We start from the raw sequence: 23,215 nt of genomic DNA, 5'->3' as shown, positions 1-23,215 counted from the left end.
TTCAAACAGTTACCTCTCGCTGCCATTTGGGGCCACCAACGTGCAAAGTTGATTCTCAACCAGGTGTCTTTGAGAGCCGTGTGTCCACCGGTTTTCATCCCAACCAAACACTACAGCAGCTGATTTCACTGATTAGTTCCCGTCTCTCTGATTGAAGGAGTGCAAACCAGCAACATCAGCTGGTGTAGTGTTTGGTTGGAATGAAAACCTGCAGACACTTGGCTTTAGACGGCACATGGCTGCAGATCGTCGCTCTACAGGGTGTCCGGAAAAGTCTGGAATCACAGGGAAACGGACAACTGAATGAGTATCAAGACAATTTATTTGTCAGGAGAGGGATTCAAACCCTCACCTCCAGAGACTCTTGACGCCTTAAATCCGCTTCGTAGTCCCGGTTTCATCTGGCAACGCGAGCAAGGATTGTGGGAAATGTAGGTCTTTAGTACGTACGGGTACGCTCTGAATATGAAAGGCAAATGACTGCAGACTGTCCGTTTGGGTGGGTGTACGAACCCTTCATTTCCACACCATGTAAAGGCCTTTATACGGTGGCCGAGACGTGTCGAACGAACTGCATATCCAAAACATTTTGCAAATTCAAAAAACACAAGCGCATTAACGGAAAACACAAATGCAAAAGCCACAACATAACAACGGAAGTGAGCAATGAAACGGGCCGACTATTATTGTCGGTGGGCTATTATTGCCTGCACATTGAACAACATTGCTAATTTGTGACAATCACATAGCGATAGTAATCATATAGCTAGCGAACGTTTCACTTACTTCTCAAACGGGCAAGAACTTTCCTCTTCCACATGTGCAGGCAGTAATAGTCCACCGGCAATAATAATCGGCCGTTTCGTTGTCAACATCCGTTGTTGCTCACTTCCGTTGTTATGTTGTGGCTTTTGCATTTGTGTTTTCCGTTAACGCGCTTGTGTTTTTCGAATTTGCAAAGCGTTTTGGATATGCAGTTCGTTCGACACATCTCGGCCACCTTACCTTTAGACCCTTCTGCTATCCTAGTGTGAATATGGAAAACAAATGCAACAAGAAAATCCCGTTTTCAGACACCTTATGACGCCAATATGAAAAGAAATAAAAACATCTCCAACCAAATTACAGTCCTAATTTTTCATCACAACCAACTATCCAAATGAGAGCAGTTTTTGGCGCGGCACTAGACCCAATCATGAGTCCAAAGCAGAGAAACCGCTCCAATATTACAAAATGATACCTTGGGGCCGCCGGGCAGCGGATCAGACGGCCCGATTCTCTCACCGATTTCGACGCCACCGCACTTTGATAGAGCGTTAACGAGGACGGCGGGCGGCGCTATAGCCTCTCGGCGGAGGTGTAATACCTTACTTCAGGCCGCTAATGAATAAATCCCATCTCCCGGCGCCCATCGCGCTCTGCCAGCCGCCGGCCTTCTGAAGTGGAGTGTCGAGTTTTGCGAAGAGGCGTTTGTATCCCGGCCCAGTATTAATTAACTGGAGCTCCTGTCCGCTCGGGCAAAAAAGGAAACACAAACACAACGCGGGGGAATATTTCCCAGACGCACCGAGCTGCTAAACAGGCCAGAGAGACGGAGGGAGAGAGGAAGGAGGGGAGAAAGATAGACAGTGAATTATACAGCAGACACTTACTGTGCTTTTAATGAAGCCAAAAGGTAGAGGGAATGAGACGGGAAAAGCTAGACAGTGGATAATGGATCCTGTGCTGCTGTACTTCTAAACAGGCCAGAGAGATGCAGTTCATCTTCTGCGTTATTTGAACATTGCTCCTTCTCGACAATAGCATTAAACTGACAGTAAAAAGAAAATAGCAACGACAAGAGGGAAGACAGTAGACAGCAAGCACAGAAACAGAAATATAACAGTAGCAGTGTAACAGTATATTCAAGCAAAATATTTAAAATAAATGCAAAGGGAAAATATCAGAGTATATAAGATAGATAGATAGATAGATAGATAGATAGATAGATAGATACTTTATTGTCCTACAAGAGGAAATTTGGTTCCACCCTTTATACACAGCCTCACATACATGTACCCACATACCCACCACACAATATTCATACAAAACAGGAAGACCACAACACATTAGCAATACATTGGCACAAGACATTCAATCAGTGCATTGAATTCAGAGCTTCAATGGCAGAGGGGAAACTAAATTCTGTAACTTCCAGTTTGTGCGAGTCTAAAAACACAGCTCAAGAACCTAGAAATTAACCTAGAAATACGATGTGCAAAGTAACAGTAATATATGTAGAATGTAGGGTGAATTGGGGGATATTTGTATATTATATATATGGAGATTTAATATAGTTATCTACAATAGGATACAAATATATAATATGAATAATGTGGAATCTGGATAAAGATACTGAAACTATCGTATACATAAAATATATATACAATCTCATTATATGCATGTAGCCTATATGTAGGATATATAATATAATATAGATATAATATGGTATATTCTATACAATATAGTAATACAGAATGTGCAAATACGTATATGTATGGTATATAATATAAAGGGAGAGATGGAGCGAGATGGAGGGATGGAAGAGAGAAAGAAGGAGAGAGGAGGGATAAAGATGGAGGGAGAGAGAGAGAGAGAGAGAGAGAGATAGTACATAATGCTCTCCCTCCCTCCAAACAGGCCAGAGATATAGAGGGAGGGATGGAGAGGAGGAGGAAAAAGAGGAGGGGAGGAAGGATGGAGAGAAGCGCAATGGAGATTTTTGTTTTTTTCCCCATAGCCAGAGAGATGAAGAAGAAGAAGAAGAAGAGGGGGGGAGGAGGAGGCAGGGGAATGGAAAGATGGAGAGAGAAAGAAGAAGAAGAGGAGGAAGAGGGGAAAAGAGAGAGGGATGGAAAGGGAGGATTTTAGCTTTTATATTATGAGATGCAAGAGACAAAGAGAAAGACAGAGAGAGAGAGAGAGAGAGAGAGAGAGAGAGAGAGAGAGAAAGAGAAAGACAGAGAGAGAGAAAGAGAGAGAAAAGAGTATTTTCCATCATCTTTGTGCTGTGCTCTCCTCCCTGCCGCTCGGGGACTATCCTTCAGAAGGCGTAGTGATAACCGGACCTCCCTCCTCTGGCGGAGGGATACGAGGGAGACGCCGCTGCTGGGTTGCATGTTGATTAAGCGGAATACTAATTGGAGAGAGAGAAGAAGAAGAAGAAGAAGAAGAAGAAGAGGAAGAAGAAGAAGACCACCATTTCAGCCCTCCCCCCCTCCCCCCCTCCCTCCTCCCCTCCTCCCCCCCGCCGCGGCTGGGGAGCGTTTGATGAGCGCAAATCAAACGGCTTTTGGCTCGACTCTTTATTGCGCTCCCAGAATTCACAGCATGTCTGACTTTACATCTATATGTCTGTCTGTCTGTCTGTCTGTCTGTCTGTCTGTCTGTCTGTCTTTCTGCCTGTCTGTCTGTCTGTCTGTCTGTCTTTCTGTCTGTCTGTCTGTCTGCCTCTCTTTCTGTCTGTCTGTCTGTCTGTCTGATCTGGTGGTAAATTATAAGGATAATATGATCTTCAGTGATGATCATAATGCAAACAACCATCAATAACAAAAATCAATTAGAAAATTTCAGTTGTAAAAGTGTCAATTTATGCTTTTTTTTTTCCCTTAAAGGGGAAATCAGACATATTCTGCTCCATAGCACAAAATGACCATAATGCATCTGGAGGTTGACCGGATGTTTTTCATCGATTTCCAGCCTGTACTTTTTTTGGATCAAAAATTCTCATTGGAGTTTTTCTGCACTACAAAACCAAACCCTTCATTTTATCCCTGAAATGTCCTTAATTTCTCTATTACATAGGCTAATAATTTATTATCCATCAAAAATAACACAGCTTTTAAAAAAGTTAGGTTAGTATCATGGGTTTATAAGGGATTTATTCATGGGTTGATTCAAGGTTTACAGGGTTATTAATTATTAGTTATTAGTTATTAATCATGAATGGAAAGCTCTTGTCTCCCTGAAATTTCCTGAGTCAAAAATGTGTATTTAAGGGGGTTTTGTTTAATGTAAACGTACGGGTATTTTAAGGGATTACTGGATCGTAGAGCCGTCTGTAGCTGTGTCTGTCTGTCTGTCTGTTGTCTAACGTCTGGACACTCTAGTTTCTCATGCTGTTAAGACAGGAAGTGACCTCACAGGGACTGAGGTGACTGATGACGTCTCCTCATCAGACCCGTCCGGCTCGTTACCCGGAGGTTTCGGCGCCTCGCTCTCGTTAAACACGCTCGCCGTGTCTCACAGAAACTGGTTTATCCCCCGTGCTGTGAAAGCATTTTTAAAGGTGGCGATGGAGCTAATTGAAGAGCGAGAAGTGTGCTGCAGTCAAACCTCGTTTTAAAGCTGTAATGTGTCCCAAATTTGATTTTCTCTGCGTTGCCACTGGCACATCACAAAAGAGAGGTTAATGGTTTTAAAATGTCAGTCTGTGCGTGTGTGTGTAGACAGAGAGAGAGAGAGAGAGAGAGAGAGGGGGAGAGAGAGAGAGAGAGAGAGAGAGAGAGAGAGAGAGAGGGAGAGAGAAAGAGAGAGAGAGAGAGACTCACCCCGGCTGGCTGAAGGTTCTTCATCCCCAGATTAGAGTTTAAACCTCGCAGGTTGAAGTTTCTTTCCTGACAGAAACCTGACAGGAATGGAAGAGTGTATTTTTCTCGTCAGACGTTCCTGACCAGAATCAGTTTGAACAATTTCACAGAGGCCGCAGCACACAAACAGCTCGAACCATTTTGAAAACAATTTTAGCCTCTTAAACCTGAACTTCACACTTCCAGGTGTTGTGAGCGTTTTGTTTCCAAACCTTTAGCCGCTTTCCTGCTTGTTGAATTTCCATTTACCTGTTATCTGTTATCCTGTCTGTTGGAATGGTTCTTAAAAGCCTCTTGTATTGTTTACCTGCACACAATGTTGTTTGTTTTCTTTTCTTTTCTATCATTGTGTTTTATTAGCTTACTTATTTGGACAAATGTACAAATACAATGAATTTATTGGATATTATATAATGTCTCGACTGCACATTATGAGTTACTAAATGTTATGAGTCATGTTATGACCTTTGCTCACAAAATCGTTCTGTTTTGTAAGGAGCCCCTAAAGTCCCGAAAGGTGATATTTTTTTTTATATTGTGCGCACAAGTTAATTATCTTGTGTGCACAAGATAATTAACTTGTGCGCACAAGATAAAAAAAATATCACCTTTTGGGACTTAAGGGGCTCCGTAGTTTTGAATGATACAGTCATCTGTTTTTTGAAATACTGATGAGTTTCAGGCAGCAACAGCAGCATTTTGGAATACAATTTGTAATTTTGTAAATGTCATTTGTAGAAGAACATCCTGAGCTTTTTTACCCTTTGAGGTCTTCAAAGTGACGTGGATACCTAGAGTTGTTGTGGTTCTGGTAAGCCTGATCCTAACAGTCTTCTGCCTGTGATTGGCAGGTGTGTTGGTGGTGAATGTGACGTGGAGAAAGAGGACCTACGTGGGAACACTGTTAGACTGTACCAAGCATGACTGGGCTCCTCCAAGGTAACACTGCTTCTGTTTTGTTGTCTTAGTTTTTTCCCTTCAGTTGTTTTTCTGTAGAGATCTTTCAGGTGACATAACCTCCCTCTGGCGGCCATCTTGGAGGTCCTCAGCTCTGTGAACAGCTGACTGTGTTTCTGTCTCAACAGAATTGAACAGACGGTTAATTTCTGTCTGTTTCTGACTGAACTGATCATTTCATCACTGATCCATCTGATTGATTTAGTGTTTAGATAATGTCAGCTTGTTAGCTAGGTAACCATAGCATCTGGTCAGCTAACCATCACTGTCTTGTTGTTAACACATCTGATTAGCACACTAGTATCTAGTATCTAGTAGCAGCTAGCGTTAGCATGTTCACATTAACATCAGTGTCTTTGCTAAATGAGCCTGCTGGCTAGTTAGCTAGCTAACAGTTTGTCCAGGTTAACTGTCTTGTTGTTTTTCCACAACACCTGATATATCTGGAACTCCCTATTTTCACGCCATTTTGACTGAATTATATCAAAGGCGTGAGTTTTTACTGGAGCAGGAAGAACAATTTACAACCACTGGTTTCAATATTTGAAAAACAAATTACGAACACAGTCAAATTTCAGTAGCTTGTTTCTCTATAATAAGAAAAATATTGTCACAAATATTGAAAAAAAGTGGTTGTAATTTCTTCTTCCAGTAATCACAAAAACATTCATTCATGAGCTTTTACTTGTTTGCTTTACAAATTTTTGAAGGTGGAAAAATGAATATCCACAGAATAGCCAATATCCAATATCAAGCTAACTTCACTCCTGTCACGTACACACAGTCTGCTCCAGTCACAGCTAAATGGAACAAATTCGTGCCCGTTCTCTGGGGGCTGTCCAAAGGCATTCTGGGAAATGCAGGAAATCACTAACTCAAATAGAAGTAGATAAGGCAGGTTGAGGGAAAGTGGGTACAACAAACTGGTAAATTACAACACTGCATCACAAAATAACTCCTGGAGTGAATCACAGATTGATGATGTATATCAGCGGAAGAGTTTTCCTTTAACTGAGCTGACTCTTCTCAACATACAACTCAGAGACTTTTACTGAGAAGGTTACTGAATGGATCTGCAGCCACAGTTGGTAGAGATTTAGACTTTTATTAATTAACAGACAATTCTACAATGTTGCTGCTAGAGGAGCTTAGTCTGGTAAAATCAGGGTCATATTTTAAATAGCTTCCTAAAACCCATTTTTACAGACAGACTTTCATATAATTGGCTTTCATCTGCTTTTCCTTGATGTATTTTCCTGTTTTATTCTTCATGTCTAACCAGTTTATTGTTTATCCTATTGGCTTTTATTTGTTGTCGATTGTTTATTGGACCTTCTGTAAAAGGGAGCTTGTTTCTCAATGTGTTTTTATGTCACCGAGATAAAAAAAAAAAAAAAAAAAAGAGGCTAAATCAGTTCTGTGGCTGTCAGCTGTTGTTCCAAGTTGGGTATTAACAAAATGCTCTCCACTCTCCAGCCTAAATGTTTTACAAATGGAGAGTGGCTTTTGTAATTGCCAAGTGGAAAATGTAACAGTCCCGACTCTCCGGGCTAAAACCTCTCAATTATTGCTCCTGTATGCAAATGATTGTTGTCATGGCAATTACAGCTTAATCTCAGAAACCAGGAACTAAATTGCTTTTTTCATTTGGACTCTGTCACTGAGGACATCTGTCAGCAGCGATTGAATGCAGCTCTATTATATAATTCAACGGAGCAAAATGGTTCCTTTTTGATGATTCATTATCTGTCTTGTATGGATTTATGACTAAATAATGCTAAAATATGAAATCATTAAATTAAAAGTACAAAACATAACATTCATGCATAATATAAAAATAAAATAAGAAGAACAGCTGAAGAGCCATTGCATTATTACAGCTAAACAGGACAAAGTTAACAAATTCAAGCTGGTAGGGAAAGTGGAATTATGGGAAATGTAGGCTATAGTGGATCCCTGTAGGTCAGTGATGTAAATCCCTTTTGTATTCCGCTGTTATCTGTTCGCCGCGTTTCACGTGACAACTCATCTCGCATCATTTAATCTCAGCTCATGTAATCTCATCTCATCTCATATATCATACATCATCACATTATATCATATCGTATCATATATATCATATCATTTGTTTTTCATTTATCCTTTATTTAATCAGGTCGTCTCATTGAGATTGAGATCGCTTTTCGAAGAGAGATCTTAGAACAGAAGAAGAAACGACACAATACAGTTCAGTCACAGCAGTCGGTCACACTCAGTGGCGTTCAGGGACCCACATTATAAAAAGCAATTACAAACATCATAGAGAATGTGAGATATCATTGTTTTAAAATCAGTGAGGGGGAAAGAAATTCTAATTTCAAAGTGCTTTGCAGTCTTTTCTATTTATAAGTTTTATAAGACCAAAAACCACTGTTGCCAAGATCCATATTTGTTTGTGGCGTATTTAACACAAACTGTGCTGTGGTGTGGCGTCATAATTACTGGGTTTAAAAGCCAGCAGTGATGCGAGGTGCAGGGGCAGCTTCAAGAGTAGAGCCTTATACTGTAGATACATTTAATGCAGTGTGCAGTTAAGGTTTTTGATGTAAATCACAATGGTGAGTGTGAAATGTATCTCCTATAATAAGATGCAAGGCGCTGTGGTAAACTGCATCAAATGACTTCAAAGTAGAAGGGACAGCATGTGAATACAAAACGTCTTCATATCAAATAAGGACACGACTGGGGATTGGGCAATGTGTTTTTTTCTATCATCAAAAGAGAAGCAGGCTTTGCTTCTGTACAAAAATCCAATTTTTATCCTTGAATTGTGGGTGTTCCACATGTGTCTTGAATAATAATCTTTTATCTAGGCGTTTTCCAAGGCGTGTGTGTGTGATGAAGTTTAATTTGGGTGATGATAAGAGCAAGCTGCCCATGATATGATATGATATGATATGATATGATATGATATGATATGATATGGTATGATATGATATGATATGATATGATACACAGTATATGATATGACATATTGCTCTCTCTCGTCTCTGGAGCTTTGCCAGGTTGTGCATAAGTGATTTTTAAATTAAGCCATTTAAATTTTTGGTTCTTCTGTTCCTCTGTCCAGGTTTTGCGAGTCTCCCTCCAGTGACCCTGAGACGCCAGGTGGGCGTGGCCGGGGGAAACGGATGCGATTGGCTATCGCTGAGCGACCCTGCGTCGAGCCCGCCCCCGCTGCCAAGGTCAGGGGCCTATCACAGCACAGGAGCCGCGGAGGGGGCGTGGCCGGAACCGCTGGACCAATCCACAGCAAGGGGCGGAGAGGCAGCCTGAACCTCATTAACAGTAACTGTAGAGCGCCTCAGTCTTTCTTCACCGTGGAGGAGGTGAAACCTACGAGCACCTCCTCCCTCTCCTCCTCCGGGAAGCGAAAAAACAAACCGCCGGCCGACCTGGACCTCAGCCTGGTCTCCTCTGACGACGTTAAAAACGGGAACGGGAAGAGGATCCGGGCCAAGTCCCGCAGCGCCCCGTCCACGCCGCAGGGCAAGTCCGACCCCTCGTTCATGGACCCGGGAGGAGGTTGCGCCTCCTCGCCTCCCCCTCCCATCCTCATCGACTGCCCCCACCCCAACTGCACCAAGCGCTACAAGCACATCAACGGCCTGCGCTACCACCAGACGCACGCACACCTGGAGGCCGAGGAGCAGAGGAAGCCGGAGCTGGAGACCATGAAGGACGGGGAGAGCGAGGAGCGGCTGTCGGACTGCGAGGAAACCATCGGCAACCTGACGTACGACCTCTCCGAGACCAACAGCAACGCTAATGCTAACAGTTCCTCCAAGAAGCCCGCCCCGCTGTACAAGGTAACAACAGTGGGTTCTCCTAAGAACAGACGGCTCCTCCTCAGTACCGACCACAGCCCCACGGCCAACTCCAAAACCAGAAGAACCTCGCTGCTGAAAGACGGGCTCATCGACGACCTGAGCAACCTGCCCATCATCTCCAACATGACCGTGGTTCTGGAGAACTGCATGGTCCCGGACAGGAACTCCACGGTGGAAATGCCCAAACTAGAAGCCGAGGGTTTGATCGACAAGAAGGGAGGAGGCTGCGACAAGGGAAAAAAGGCCAACGGGAAGGTAGAGAAGCTGTCCAAGTCGCGGACCAACCGGCCGATCGCCCCGGCCCCCGCTCCCCCCAAGCTGATCGCCATCCCCAACACCGCGTACCCCACCAGCACCAACACAGCCGATACCGCCACCTCACAGCAACAGCAGCCCTCGCCCATGGCCGCCGTGGGCCTCACCAGTAAAAACCTTCCCCTGAAGCCCATCAAACCAAAGCTGAGCATCGTGGTGGAGCCGAACCTGGTCAAAGCCACCCTGGTCACCTGCAGCAAGGAGACCAGGAAGAAAGAGAAACGGAGGCTGAAGGACAAGCACAGCAAAGACACGCCCACCAGGACGCCTAACGGGGACAGCGGCGGAATCAAAATGGAAGACGGCGGCGGGGGATCTAAGATGGCTGCCAAGGAAGCTTCCGGAAGCCTTCTGAAGGAGCACCTCAGTAAGCAGGAAGTGATGAACGGGCTGACGGAGAGCCAGGAGAGCAGGATGGCCAGCATCCGCGCCGAGGCCGACAAGGTCTACACCTTCACCGACAACGCTCCCAGCCCCTCCATCGGCGGCTCCTCGCGGCTCGACGCCGGCGGCAGCTGCCTGGCGTCGGCGGACGGCAGCAGCAAGAACAACAGCCCCGCCTACTCCGACATCTCGGACGCCGGGGACGATGGCGGATCCTCCGAATGTCGCTCGGACGGGCCCAGGTCCAAGTCCGGCTCCTCCGCCTCCTCCGAGGTGACCTCTAACAGTAACCACGGTAACCCCGGAAAAACCCCTCCCACGGCGTCCGTCCCGTCCTCGAAAGACCCCCAGTCCCCGTACTACCACGGCTACGAGCCGTACTACCTGCAGGGCTTCATGCAGGCCGACAGGCAGAACAGCAGCAGCTCCTCCTTCCACAAGAGTTCAGCTCACGACGGCAAGGGGAAGGACAGGAAGGAGGACCTGAAGGAGGACGACAAAAGCTCCTCCCACGAGTTCTCGGACTCTAAGAAATCCGACGGTCCGCCTCAGTCTCAGCTCCAGCTGGCGATGAGTCAGACCCAGACCGCCCTGGCCCAGTCCCTGTACTACGGCCAGTACTCCAGAGGACTGTACATGGACCAGAAACTGTTACTGGCCTCCAAATGCTGCGACCAGCCGCCTGGCGGCAAGCAGAGGGGCGAGAGGGGACAGGGGGTGAGAGACAGCGAGGAGGTTAAACACATGGTCGGGGGTTCAGCTGGCGGACCCCTGCTGGCTAAAGGAGTGGACGGCGTTAAAGGGTGCTGTCCTAAGCCCGTCCTGTCCTACGTGGAGATGGGTGAGAGAGGAGAGAGGGGTGAGAGAGGGGAGAGGGGACAGAGTCTGGGGGCCAAGTCGGCGCACGGCGGCATGGTGGACCAGCACCAGGTCTCGATGAAAGACTGTGATGACATCAAGTCATCCTCCTCTTCCTCTTCTTCATCACTCCACAACCAGAACAGTCAGACAGATCTGGACTCAAATGTTTCCTTTTCCAGTGTAAGTTTCTCCCTCTGTCTATAGCCCGCCGCCGCCGGTGATGTGTTGGTGTGTTAAATGACTGTTGTTGATATTCAAAGTATCACAAAGAGATTAATCATACATTGTGTACAGCAAATCCAATAGGTGCTAATAACAATGACGATGTGGTTTGTGTGGTGCTATAGATGTGCTTTGGCATCAAAGCTAAATGGTGTGGCTTGATTTGATGAATGCAAATGGTTTTAATGTTTTGAGTGTGAATCAAGGGGGAAAATGTGTCATTTCAACTGTAGCTGTAAATGTAAAACATTCAACACATAAACAAGCAAAAGAAACTTTTCTAATACATACGTGTTGGTTTTGATATGAGCTGATTTTTCAGAAATATTGTACAGATTTTTAACATGTCATCTCACGCTGCAGTTATCCGCTAACTCTAGTGACACTGGGTCAAGAAACAAAGTGTTTGATTTGTACAAATTGAACAAAGGCCGTGTTGGGGAGGTAATGCTGTTTTCCTTCAGTCTGACCTAAATTCTGCAGTTTATCAGGTGTTTATCTTGATTTGTGTCAATGGGCGGGACGCCATGCTCCTCTCATCCCACTTCAAAATGGCCGCCTGTTGAAACGTCGTCATCCTTCATCAACATCACCCACCAGAGCCAGTGATAGATGGTCTGTCTATGGCTCTGTTCACACCAGTACTCAGTGTTTCCTCTATAGTCACTCAGCAGCGGTGGGCCGCCACAGCAAGAAATTCTCCGCCCCTGCCAAAAGAAAATGTGAAAATGAAAGTAGCGCTATAATTTAGCCTGTTTTCCCACCCAAAAACACAAAAGAGAAAAGAGCGTAGCATTTAGACTTATTATTAAAAAAGTATCGAACAGTTTTAGCACCACAACTGGCTTTAGAACCAAAAACTGGACAGAGACATGGACGGATGTTGAACCGACCCCAAAATGACTCCCACCCACCACTGTTAACAAAGAATTATAGGGGAAACACTGCAACTAGCACCAACACTTGTCCCCATCGATCTAGCCCTCAGACGGCCCGGCCTGGGCTCACCGCCTCGCTCACAGCAAATACTCGGAGCTACAGAGTCAACATGGGGAGGAGGCTGAGGAGGGCGAGGCCGAAAGGGCAAAGGAATGGGGAGCTACCATGGAGCCTGCCGGGGCCAAGATGACCGCAGGAGGAGTGGGAGGAGGAGGAGGAGGAGAAAGAGGAGGAGGAGGCGGCGATGCTAAAAAAGCCAGAGCCCACGGATCCCACGAACTCCCGCTCGCCCTCGACACGGAGGACTCCGATAGGCTGGAGGGGCTCGAGGAGCAGGGCCAGGAGCCGCTGGGAGCGCTGTCCGAGGAGTCCCAGAGCGCCCGGGCGGCGGTGTCTCCTCCCATGACGCCCCAGCAGCCCTACATCCAGTACCAGCACTCCTCCTACCCGCCCTACCTGGCCATGTGCGAGAGCGGCGGCGGCTCCTACCGAGGAGTGTCCCCGACTCTGGTCCACAACTATCCCGGTAAGACTCCGCACCGGGTTTGACGGGGTTTCAGTTGAAGAAGAAAAATTGCCTGCACTCAAAAGTCAAAGCTCAGGCTCGCTTTATTTTCTCTTTTTACTTCTTCAATCAATGCAGAATATAAAACATTTAAAAAAAAAAGAATGCACTACACAGACACTTCAGCACTAAGACCTTCCTCAGTGTGCAGGCCATTTTTCTTCTTTGAGTGTCATATTCAACTGGTTCTGAGCACCAGAATAGATTTTTGCTCAGGGGGATTTCATTTCAAAACACTACTTGTCCATTTTAGATGTTAAATGCTCCACATTGTAAAAGATTACATCCTCATAAAATGTTACTGCTTTGTAAGTAAAGGGCTCAAGGTAGCAGAAAATCACCTTTAGTAGTGAGTTTTACTTTTATGCCAGCAGTCACTTTGTCAGAGTAGATGTTACATTTTTATCTCATTTTGGAACCAAACTGTTTATTTTCTGCACGGAGACTGTTGTGCACTGGTTTATATCCAGTCTCTGTATTAGACAACTATCCTGGTAAACACTTTAGAAACTAGAAGGGCACTTGGAGAGCGCAGACCTCCGCCAAGGTTCATGCTATTATTGCTTGTTCGTGAGTCAGATCCGGATCCGCTCCTAAATTTAATGGGTTCTTCCTTGGCCCATGCTACACCCTTCCACCAAGTTTCATGAAAATCAGGCCAGTAGTTTTTCCGTAATCCTGCTAACAGACAAACAAACAAACAAACAAACAAACGGCACTGAAAACATAACCTCCTTGGCGGAGATAACAAAGAGGTCACGGGTCAGCAGTCCTGGAGCTGGTAGGGATTCAGTCACTTGCTCAAGGACACTTCAGCAGGGCGGATGCTTGATGTGAAGGAGGTTGAACCTCGGTCCTCTGGTTGAAGGGCAGCCTTCCTAACCACTTGCCACACAGAAAAGATAAGATAAGATAAAATAAGATAATCCTTTATTAATCCCACAACGGGGGAATTTACAGTGTTAGCCTACAGCAGCAAAGGGGATAGTGCAAAAGCAAGGGAAAAAGGCATCAGTAAAAAGCAAGATACAGTATAATAAATACATAAGTAAACAGTTACAGTAAACGGTTGAATTCACATTATTGCACATAGGAAATATTGATATTGCAGTTTGGTATACATTGATATTGCACATGAGTGAATTTGTTCAGACTTGGTGTGTGTGGTCTACTGGGAGCAGTGTTGGTTGTAAAGTCTGACAGCAGCAGGAAGGAAGGACCTGCTCCTCTCCTGAAGCAGCCCGTCACTGGAGGAGCTGCCCAGTGCTGCATGGGGTGGGACATGTTCTCCATCAGGGATGATAGCTTAGCCATCATTCTCCTTTCTCCCACCACCTCCACTGGGTCAAGGGTGGGATGCCCCCTTGACCCAGTGGAGGTGGTGGGAGAAAGGAGAAAGGACAGAGCTGGCAAAGAAGGTCCTCAGGAATGCCCCCTGCACTCCAAAAGACCTAAGTCTCCTCAGCAGATAGAGTCTGCTCTGGCCTTTCTTGTAAAGGAAAATTGACTTATGTTGGACTTGTGATATTAGACAGTTCAATAATTATGAACATGAGAATCTCTGTCATAAAGCTGGAATCGAGAAAACTGAGTCACTGATCTGAGTTATGAAGAGACATGGTTGTTTGTTCCATCGTTTTTTGCTTCTCTATTAACTGTGAATGGTAGGTTTGAGTTTCTGGCCTCATGAAATGTGTCTTTGAGCTTTCACACCCAAACAGACTTTGTGTCATTATAGTACTGGCACCTCTGAACCATAAAAATGTGCTCATATCTCCGGATAATTACCCTGTCAAAGTGCTGTCAAAGTGTCTAGAAATTTAGCTTCCTGTTGTCTCTCAGTGGAGAAGAGACAAACAGTGTGACTTTTTGGCGTCTAGTTAGATTTGCACAAATGTAGACTGAGATGTCTGCGATCAAAGGGAGAACATATGGTACTTCTGTCACAGGGGGGATTCTGGCTTTGATAATGAGGCTGAGGTGAGCTGGTGATGAGAGAGACCTGCTGTAACCGTGGTGACGGCTTCACAGCAGCCGGTGTGTTCATCTCTGTCGAAGTGTCTTTGAGCACTAAACTGAACCCATGGCTGCCACTGCGGGCGACCTCTGACCTCTGACCTCTGACCCCTCTGGTGTGACTAAGAGAGATCTGCAAAAACCAAATCCACAGTTTTATCCACAGTTATGTCTGTCTTTATTATCCCTAAGAGGGAAGGCAGCAGCATCTACATTAGAAAAGCCGTTAAGACATGAAGGAATTAGACATGGAGAGGAAAACTAAGAATAAAAAGCACTGAAAACCCAAACATCAAGAACCAAAGAAACAAAAACATTTAGTTTGCTGAAAAGCGCATTCAGCTGCTGTCGTACTTTAGTTATAAATATGTGTAATATGGCAATTAAATGGCTCTAAAAATAAAACTGAGTAGGAGTACATTATGAAATTCTTTGTTTTACATGGCTATATAAACTTACTTTGCGTGTGTGGGTGTGCATCTGTGAATATGTGTTTCTTTGTCTATGGCTGTGTGTGTGTGTGTGTGTGTGTGTGTGTGTGTGTGTGTGTCCCAGGCTTCCACTACCCTCTGTACGGTAAGACGGCGGGCAGGGAGGACTCGGAGGTGAACCAGCCCAGCAGAGGAGGAGCGGTGAGCAGCAAGCAGAGCAGCGACTCGTCGGCCCTGGAGCTGCTGCAGCAGCAGAGCCATCAGTACCACGGGAAATCACCTGCTGTGAGAACCACTCGCTCTCACTGACTTTATTTAGGCTCCGTTCACACTGCAGCTGCACCTGTCCCCAGGCTGATTTTTATTTTCTCTCACATGTACGGTGGCCGAGAGAGCTCAACGCACTTCAGCTTAAGAAAACACATGCATGCAATAGACAAAACACAAGCAAATTAAGAAAACATCTTCATCAATTTGACAACACATACGCTGCAAATACACACAACACAACCAAATACACACAACACAACCAAATACACAAACACACTGTAAATACACACAACACAACCAAATACACACAACACAACCAAATACACACAACACAACCAAATACACAAACACACTGTAAATACACACAACACAACCAAATACACACAACACAACCAAATACACACAACACAACCAAATACACAAACACACTGTAAATACACACAACACAACCAAATACACACAACACAACCAAATACACAAACACACTGTAAATACACAAACACACTGTAAATACACACAACACACTGTAAATACACACAACACAACCAAATACACACAACACAACCAAATACACAAACACACTGTAAATACACAAACACACTGTAAATACACAAACACACTGTAAATACACACAACACAACCAAATACACAAATGCGCTACAAGTAGCACAGACGACAACGGCTCTGTTTCCAGGGGACACAAAAAAGTGATGAACCCGGCTGGGACACACTTGTTGTTCAATGCTTTGTGACTTTTGAAGTTATTGAAGAAGTAAAATGTATGTTTTTTTGGTTTATTTTAACGTTTATTTTAGCGTTTCTATATTTGGTTGTGTTGTGTGTATTTGCAGCGCATCCCACTGAGCAAAAGACGTGATTTCAACGTCTCGTCTGTGCTTTAGCTCTCATATAGCCCAGGATCATTACGGCTATGTATAGACCTATTTTAGACCAAGCAGTAAATACATTATTACAATGAATAAACATCTGTAAATACCAAAAATATGCACCAGAGAAGTCCTGTAGACTAGCCTACAAGATAATTATCTGAGCACAAGAAGTAATTTCAACATTGCGTCTATGCGTAGCTCTCATATAGTCCAGGATAATTTTGTCTATGTATAGACATCTAATAAACTTTCACTTTTCAACCCCATTTAAACTTAATTTAGCCTAGACGTCTATGGGCCATTTAGACGTGTTTTAAACGTCTAATCAATGTAAAATTGCTCAGTGGGATGTGTTGTCAAATTGATGAAGATGTTTTCTTAATTTGCTTGTGTTTTGTCTGTTTGCATGTGTTTTCCTAAGTTGCAGTGCGTTCAGCTCTCTCGGCCACCGAACATGTGACACAGATCTGATTTCTTCTAATCAGTGTGAAGAGCAAAAAACTGCCTGAAAGAGAAAGAGTTAAAACAATAAGAAAAAAGCCAAATACAACAGGAATAAAACAAATTTAATAGACGCTGCCTGTAAAAAATGGACGCTGGTGATGAATGCTTGATACAGTCAATTGCTATTATTCTAGTCTTTACATTTAATTAACTCTAAATTATGTGGAAAAGTGTTTTCTGTACCATCACAAGCACAAGAAAATACATGACTTGTTTTGGAGGCATGACTTGCCAAAGTGTGTGAATGTGATTATGGTGTTAATGAGACTTGAATATTAAAACAGCAACAGGAAAGCAATAATGCTGCTGGTGCGATTGACACAATTACTGCTAACATACCCAACATGATAGTTTGCTGCCACAAACAGGTTTGAATTGTTGTTAAGTGATTTCTCAGCAGTGCAGCAGGAGCCTGGTGGCAACAAGGCTGCTAACAAAAGTGACAAATGTTTCATTAACACGCACAACACGAGCACAACGCTGCCTATGATATGCAGCAGCAGCCATTTAAATTTCATAGTGCGTGTGGTAGACTGGCCCAGTTCAGCAAGTTACACAGCAAGATGTCTGTTTGAGAACCATGGAGGCAGGAAACAGTCATATATCTCCAGTGGCTTACTGACTGTAAAAAACCAAGAGTCATTTATATCGTCTGCAGTCCACAGAGTCTCTGCTCTGCAGCAGAGGTCCTGCTCTCCCTGGCTGTGCCTTGTCTATACTGGACTGTGTTAGCTGTCAGTTTGTCTCTGCCAGGAGTGGAAAGATACCAAAACATCTTCCTCAAGCAGAAGTTAAATTACTGGTGTAAAAATCTACTTAAGTAATAGTAAAAAGCAGCTCATTTAAAATGAAGTCATAGTGTAAAAGTGACTGAGTTACTTTAAATAAAACAGACATTGTTACATATGATCTTTCAAATCCAATGCAAAAAGGACAAGGAGTTCAATATGTTATGTAAATGTTTTTATAGACTATGTTGAGCTTATAAAAATTTAGACTTCATGTCTTTATTTCATCTGTGATATAAAAAAAAATGAAAATATCTATCCCTGTTATTCAGTTACTGCACTGATGTTTCTTTCGCTATTAGCTTGTTAGCTATCCAAATAGCAACGCTAATGAACTAGCAGGACAACAACCAGGCTAACGCAAACATATGTGTTAACCTATTGGGCTAATGCTAACTAAGATATCATGGATGAATTTGATTATTTAATATCAGAGTTAGTTAATGTTACAACCGCATTATTGTGCATATTTGATGCAGATGCAATTTATAATTTGACAGTTTCTGATGCAGTGTTTATGGAGAGAATTTTTACTCTGTAATGGAATGCGATTTAAATGCGAAGAACAATCCTTCAGCCAAATGTAAACACAAAAAAGCAACTCACTTACAGTAAGAACAGTAATGTAATCTGTGATTAGACCACCGCTGGTCTCTGCACCAGTGTCACCAAGACAGAAGGACCTGAAGTGACCCTGGGTTTGTGGAGAACAGAGAGAGGAAGTGGTAATGCTGCAGACAGAAGTGACAGATATCTCATCAACATGAACAACATGAAGGAACAGTTTGCTATAGTAGGTTGGAAAGGAAAAGTGAAACTCCAGTTGTGTCTGTTCCCACAGCCTGGAGAGAAGGGTTCACCAGAGGGAGAGAGAGAGACGGAGCGAGAGAGGAACCATGTGTCGTTCGCCCGGCATCTTCACACACACCATCACACACACCTGGGTATGAGCTACAATCTGATGTCAGGACAGTACGACATCTACCAAGGTAAAACTGCACAGCGGCTGCCATGTCTCTGATTCAAACTGAAGCAGATTAATCTCTAAACAGAATAAACTTTATTTTATTTTTTATTTTTTTTTCAAGGATAAAAATGTAAGCTACTTTGAATTAGTTATTTAAATACTAAACAAGAACTGGAACACATCAGAAATAGAAACTGAAATTGATTTCAGATTCATCTGATAGTTGTATGCTGGTGTTTCAGAAAGGCTTTATTAGCACAAAAACAGAAAATCTGTTAAATATTTCATCTTTCCAAGGACAGACTTGATTTTTTTATTGTCTTTGTGTGTTGAGGTTTAAATCTGTCTATCAAACAACAGCAAGTTACAGTAGATTTTATCTGATGTGCCGTCACACAGTGTATGATGACATTACAAGTCTGTTAACCAACAGCAACATGAGCTACAGTACATCTGTCATTATCAGTGCCTGTTCAAGGTTTGATCAATTATAGTAGGTTCGTCTTACTGTCTGTGTGTTTTGAGGGTTTGATAGTTCACATCAGATTTTCTCACTGTGTTCTTGTTCTCCTGTGTGTTGAAGGTTTGAGCTCCAGATCGCTGGTCTCCAGTCAGCAGGTGGCAGGACACTCCTCTACTGGTAGGACACCTTCCTTCAAATACTGGCTCTGTAGTGTTAGTATCAGGCCATGTTCCCTTAATATATTGACACTGTAGTATTGATAAGAAGCTATGTTCCCTAAACAAATTGACATGTTAGTATTAGCGCCAGGGTATGTTCCCTTAACATATTGACTGAGTATAAGTACCAGACTGTGTTCCCTTAACATATTGACTGAGTATAAGTACCAGACTATGTTCCCTTAACATATTGACACTGTAGTATTAGCATCAGACTATGTTCCCTTAACATATTGACTGAGTATAAGTACCAGACTATGTTCCCTTAACATATTGACATTGTAGTATTGGTAGCAGGCTATGTTCCCTAAACATATTGACATGTTAGTATTAGCCCAGCCTGTGTTCCCTTAACATATTGACTCTGTAGTATTAGCATCAGGCTATGTTCCGTATGTTCCTACACACACACACACACACACACACGCGCACACACCACTAGTGGCCGATTTGGGCTAGCTGGTAGCACTATTTGTCTTTTTAAAGTTATATTGGCCTTATTTATATTTGGATATCACAGAATGCCAGTTTCTATACTGAATATCGTTTACACCCCAGATGGGTTTTCAGTGTGGATCCCAGGCTCATAGTTTATATTCTTAGTTTGTATCTTATAAAATGAATTGGCAAAAGGCCCACGTAATAAAACAATCTGAAATGCAAACCGAGAGCAAAATGAGATACAGAATTGTCTCATTTTCAGGCAGTCTGCTGGGTCAATAAATCTAATATCCACCTTTCTCCTTGGAATCACAACTCACTGCTTATTCTGCTCTCTAAAGCTTGTGCCTTGTTGCCTAAATTATCATCCAGATAGATCATTACTTACGCTGCAATATTTTCCATACATTTTCATAGCCCATATATCACTGCTTCTGTTTCAAAGCGTGAAAGAACGTGAAAGAGCAGCATAATGTGATGAGTAACTCTCCAGAACAAATGACTGCTGCAAAGACTGCAATTATCTGTAAATGAGAACTGCTCTGAAATACGGAGATTAACAGGAGTAAAGCCGTCATGGGAAGCTCAGTGGAAGAGAATTGAATTAAGGCAAAATCCTGGGAAAAACAGGAGTGTGGACTGGTATGGTAGCTGGGGAAACCCAGATGTAAACTATTTGAAGATAATGTTTCACACCGCACACATGCACTGGTAGCCATTGTGTAAAAGCAATAATACCCATGAGGGAGTCTCTGACTGTCATTATGGGGAGTTCAGTGCTCAGCTTGCATGGATTTTTCAAGGCCACCAGCAAGACAGATGTTTTCGTATTGAAGCAGCCTATATTTTGTACCAATATTCAAAATCATTCCATTTTTTTTACATGTTTTCCCCAGAACTGTATTCTTGTCAAGGTGGAAAAAACATCATTCAGACTAGGGCTGGACGATAATTCAATATTATCGTTTCAGTGGAATTATATTGTGACGATATGAAGATATTTTAATATCGTGACACATTTCTGCTATCTAAATTGATGATGACAAGCAAATTTTACTTAAAAACTCTCATAAAATGAGGTATGGTAGGAATATTGTTTGAATATTTCTGTTTTGTTTGACACCACACCTAACATTACCATTCGGTTCAATGAGATGAACATTCATTTGATTATTTAATGTGATTTTGCATACATGAACCATATCGTGATATATATTGATATCGAGAAAAATCGTTATATTGATTTCAACCATATAGCCCAGCCCTAATTCAGACCATCATGGGACACTAAAACTCTCCACTGAAACCAGACTGATGAAATTCTTTCAGTGTCAGCAGCTCTTTGAGGCAGAGTGACCCACCACACCTGTTCAATGGTGGAGAAACTCTGGGAGACATTACTGCCTTTAAATTAAAAATGTATTTACAAAAAAGACATTGAAATTTCATTGAAGGTTTAATGGACTGGTTTTATGTAGCTGTGGTCAGGGAGGAACCACTATGATGTCAGCAGTGGACGACATGCCCGGCCGATATCAGATGTTTAATAAAACGTCAATATCAGCCTGACAGTCATACCTGTAATCACAGAAAAAAAACGCCCTGTCTGGTATTATTGCTTCAATCAATCAACGGATCTAACTCTGACAGTTCCTATGGCGGCCACACTGATCCATCAGAAGACAGACAGAATTATTGATGATAGTTTTCTGTCTGTTGGTTTGTTTTGAGCGTCAACATGGCGGCGAGGCAGAGGAACAGGAAGCTTTGCTCATAACGGAGCTGCTTCATAGAAAACAGCAGAAACAGACTCTACAGTTTAAATTCAATAAGAAACTGAGCTGGAAAACCTCCAGTCATCCCAACGCTCCACCAGGCTTTCTCTGGTTTATCTTTGTTTTGGTCGGACTGTGTGCTAGTTTTTCCAAAACAAACATAGGAACGCCTCTGATTGGCTGAACGGTTTTTGAGGAATCCGTCTGTCCAGAAAAAGTTCAACTGAGGTAAAGTTTCTGTCCGTCAAAATAGATGGAAATCTGACAGACGGAGCGTCATCAGTCCTGTCCGGATAACAGACAGCTCTCATTGAAAATTAACTGAAATGAACAGAGACGGACAGACAAAACGGATTAATCTTGCCGCTGCCTCAGTGGGCAGGTTGTCCTAAAGGTTCGGGAGGCCGTCGCATGGCTGCAGGATCACAGGTTTGATCCCTGTAACGGCCCACGTCAGAGTGCTACCTGCTCACTCACTGTAAGTCTCTCTGGATAAGAGCGACTTAAGCCGTTCAGCTAAATGCCCAGAATGTAAATGTAAGCCTGTGTTTTGTCTCCTTGTCTCCACAGAGAGCGAAGGGAAGAAGTAGGACCATGTGACCACGTCTCACATGAGGAACGGCAGATTTATCAGACATCTATTCCATGGTGTTGAATAAGCTTCGCCTCGCTGAGAGGCAGAGAACAAAAAAAAAAAAAGAAACCTCTTTCATTTCTTACTAACAGCAACCACCCGTTTTATAACACACCACCAAGGAGCAGACAGACGGGAAGACGGACAGACGGACAGATGGAAAGTGGGATTGGGATCATTTTGAAGGACGAAATAACTGTACAAATCCAGAAACCTAGACTTTTGAAGCTTTCGATTTTGCAGAATTTGGACGGAAGCCCGGCAAGTGGCGTGTATAAAAGAAAAAAAAAGAAAACATCCCACAGCGCCGCCCACTCAGCCCTGCCACGGCTGCGTGTTCAACTTTATAAATGCACATTTATCGTAGTGTAATATGATCATATGATTGAATGTACTGATGATGACTTACATTATCCCAATAGTGTTGATCGTTTGTTTTTTTTAAAAACTCCTATTGGGAAACAGCATTAGGAAGCTAAAAAGTCTATTATTATCATTATGATTATTATTATTATGATTATTGAAGTGGTCCTCCTCCCCCCATAGTGCTGACGCTACATTTGTATTACTAACCTGTACTTGAGCGTAACCATGTTGATTGTATTGTCTTTATGTGAGAGTAAACCTTCACATCTACCTGCCCAGTGCCATGTAGGAACCCAGTGGTGTATATATTCTGTATAGATTCATGGCAGAGCACTAACATGCTTTATCGTACTCTATGTTTATTTCCATCAGCCATGCAGGGGAGCGGCGGGCGGCGGGGGGGAAGGCAGCAGAGTCAGAATCACTTTATCCTCCAGGTACAATAAACCTACAGGAACTTGACTTGGTGGCATTGTGATGTATGGCATTGCTGTTTATATTGCATTATCACATACAGTATATAGCATTTGGTGAGTGCTAAAGGTCTGTGTGTCATTTGATGAATGTTAACGGTGTATGGCATTTGGTGAATGCTGATGATGAATGCCATTTAGTGAATGCTAAAGGTATATGATGCTGTTTGCTGAACATGAAAGGTATATGTGCCATTTAGTGAATTCTAAAGCAGTGAATACTAAAGTAATTCATGCCA

General features: G+C 43.3%; 1 protein-coding gene across 1 annotated transcript in view; it reads left to right on the top strand.

Annotated features, from left to right (window-relative positions):
• Positions 1-22,093, top strand: part of znf608 (zinc finger protein 608) — a 41,659-nt gene extending 19,566 nt beyond the window's left edge. The window contains exons 3-8 of the mRNA XM_071514631.1: positions 5,480-5,567; positions 8,695-11,194; positions 12,218-12,701; positions 15,312-15,472; positions 18,481-18,628; positions 22,074-22,093. Of these exons, the coding sequence (XP_071370732.1) occupies positions 5,480-5,567; positions 8,695-11,194; positions 12,218-12,701; positions 15,312-15,472; positions 18,481-18,628; positions 22,074-22,093 (3,401 nt within the window). The remainder of the gene's footprint in view (positions 1-5,479; positions 5,568-8,694; positions 11,195-12,217; positions 12,702-15,311; positions 15,473-18,480; positions 18,629-22,073) is intronic.
• The last annotated feature ends 1,122 nt before the right edge of the window (positions 22,094-23,215 follow it).

Source organism: Centroberyx affinis, unplaced genomic scaffold, assembly GCF_046629955.1.
Source record: "Centroberyx affinis isolate AG114_WGS23_722 - 3 ecotype Tasmania unplaced genomic scaffold, CSIRO-AGI_Caff_v1 ptg009448l_1, whole genome shotgun sequence".
In the NCBI taxonomy this organism is placed as follows: domain Eukaryota; kingdom Metazoa; phylum Chordata; class Actinopteri; order Beryciformes; family Berycidae; genus Centroberyx; species Centroberyx affinis.
The sequence above is the reverse complement of the archived record's forward strand: the minus strand, read 5'-3'. Positions and strand labels throughout refer to the sequence as shown.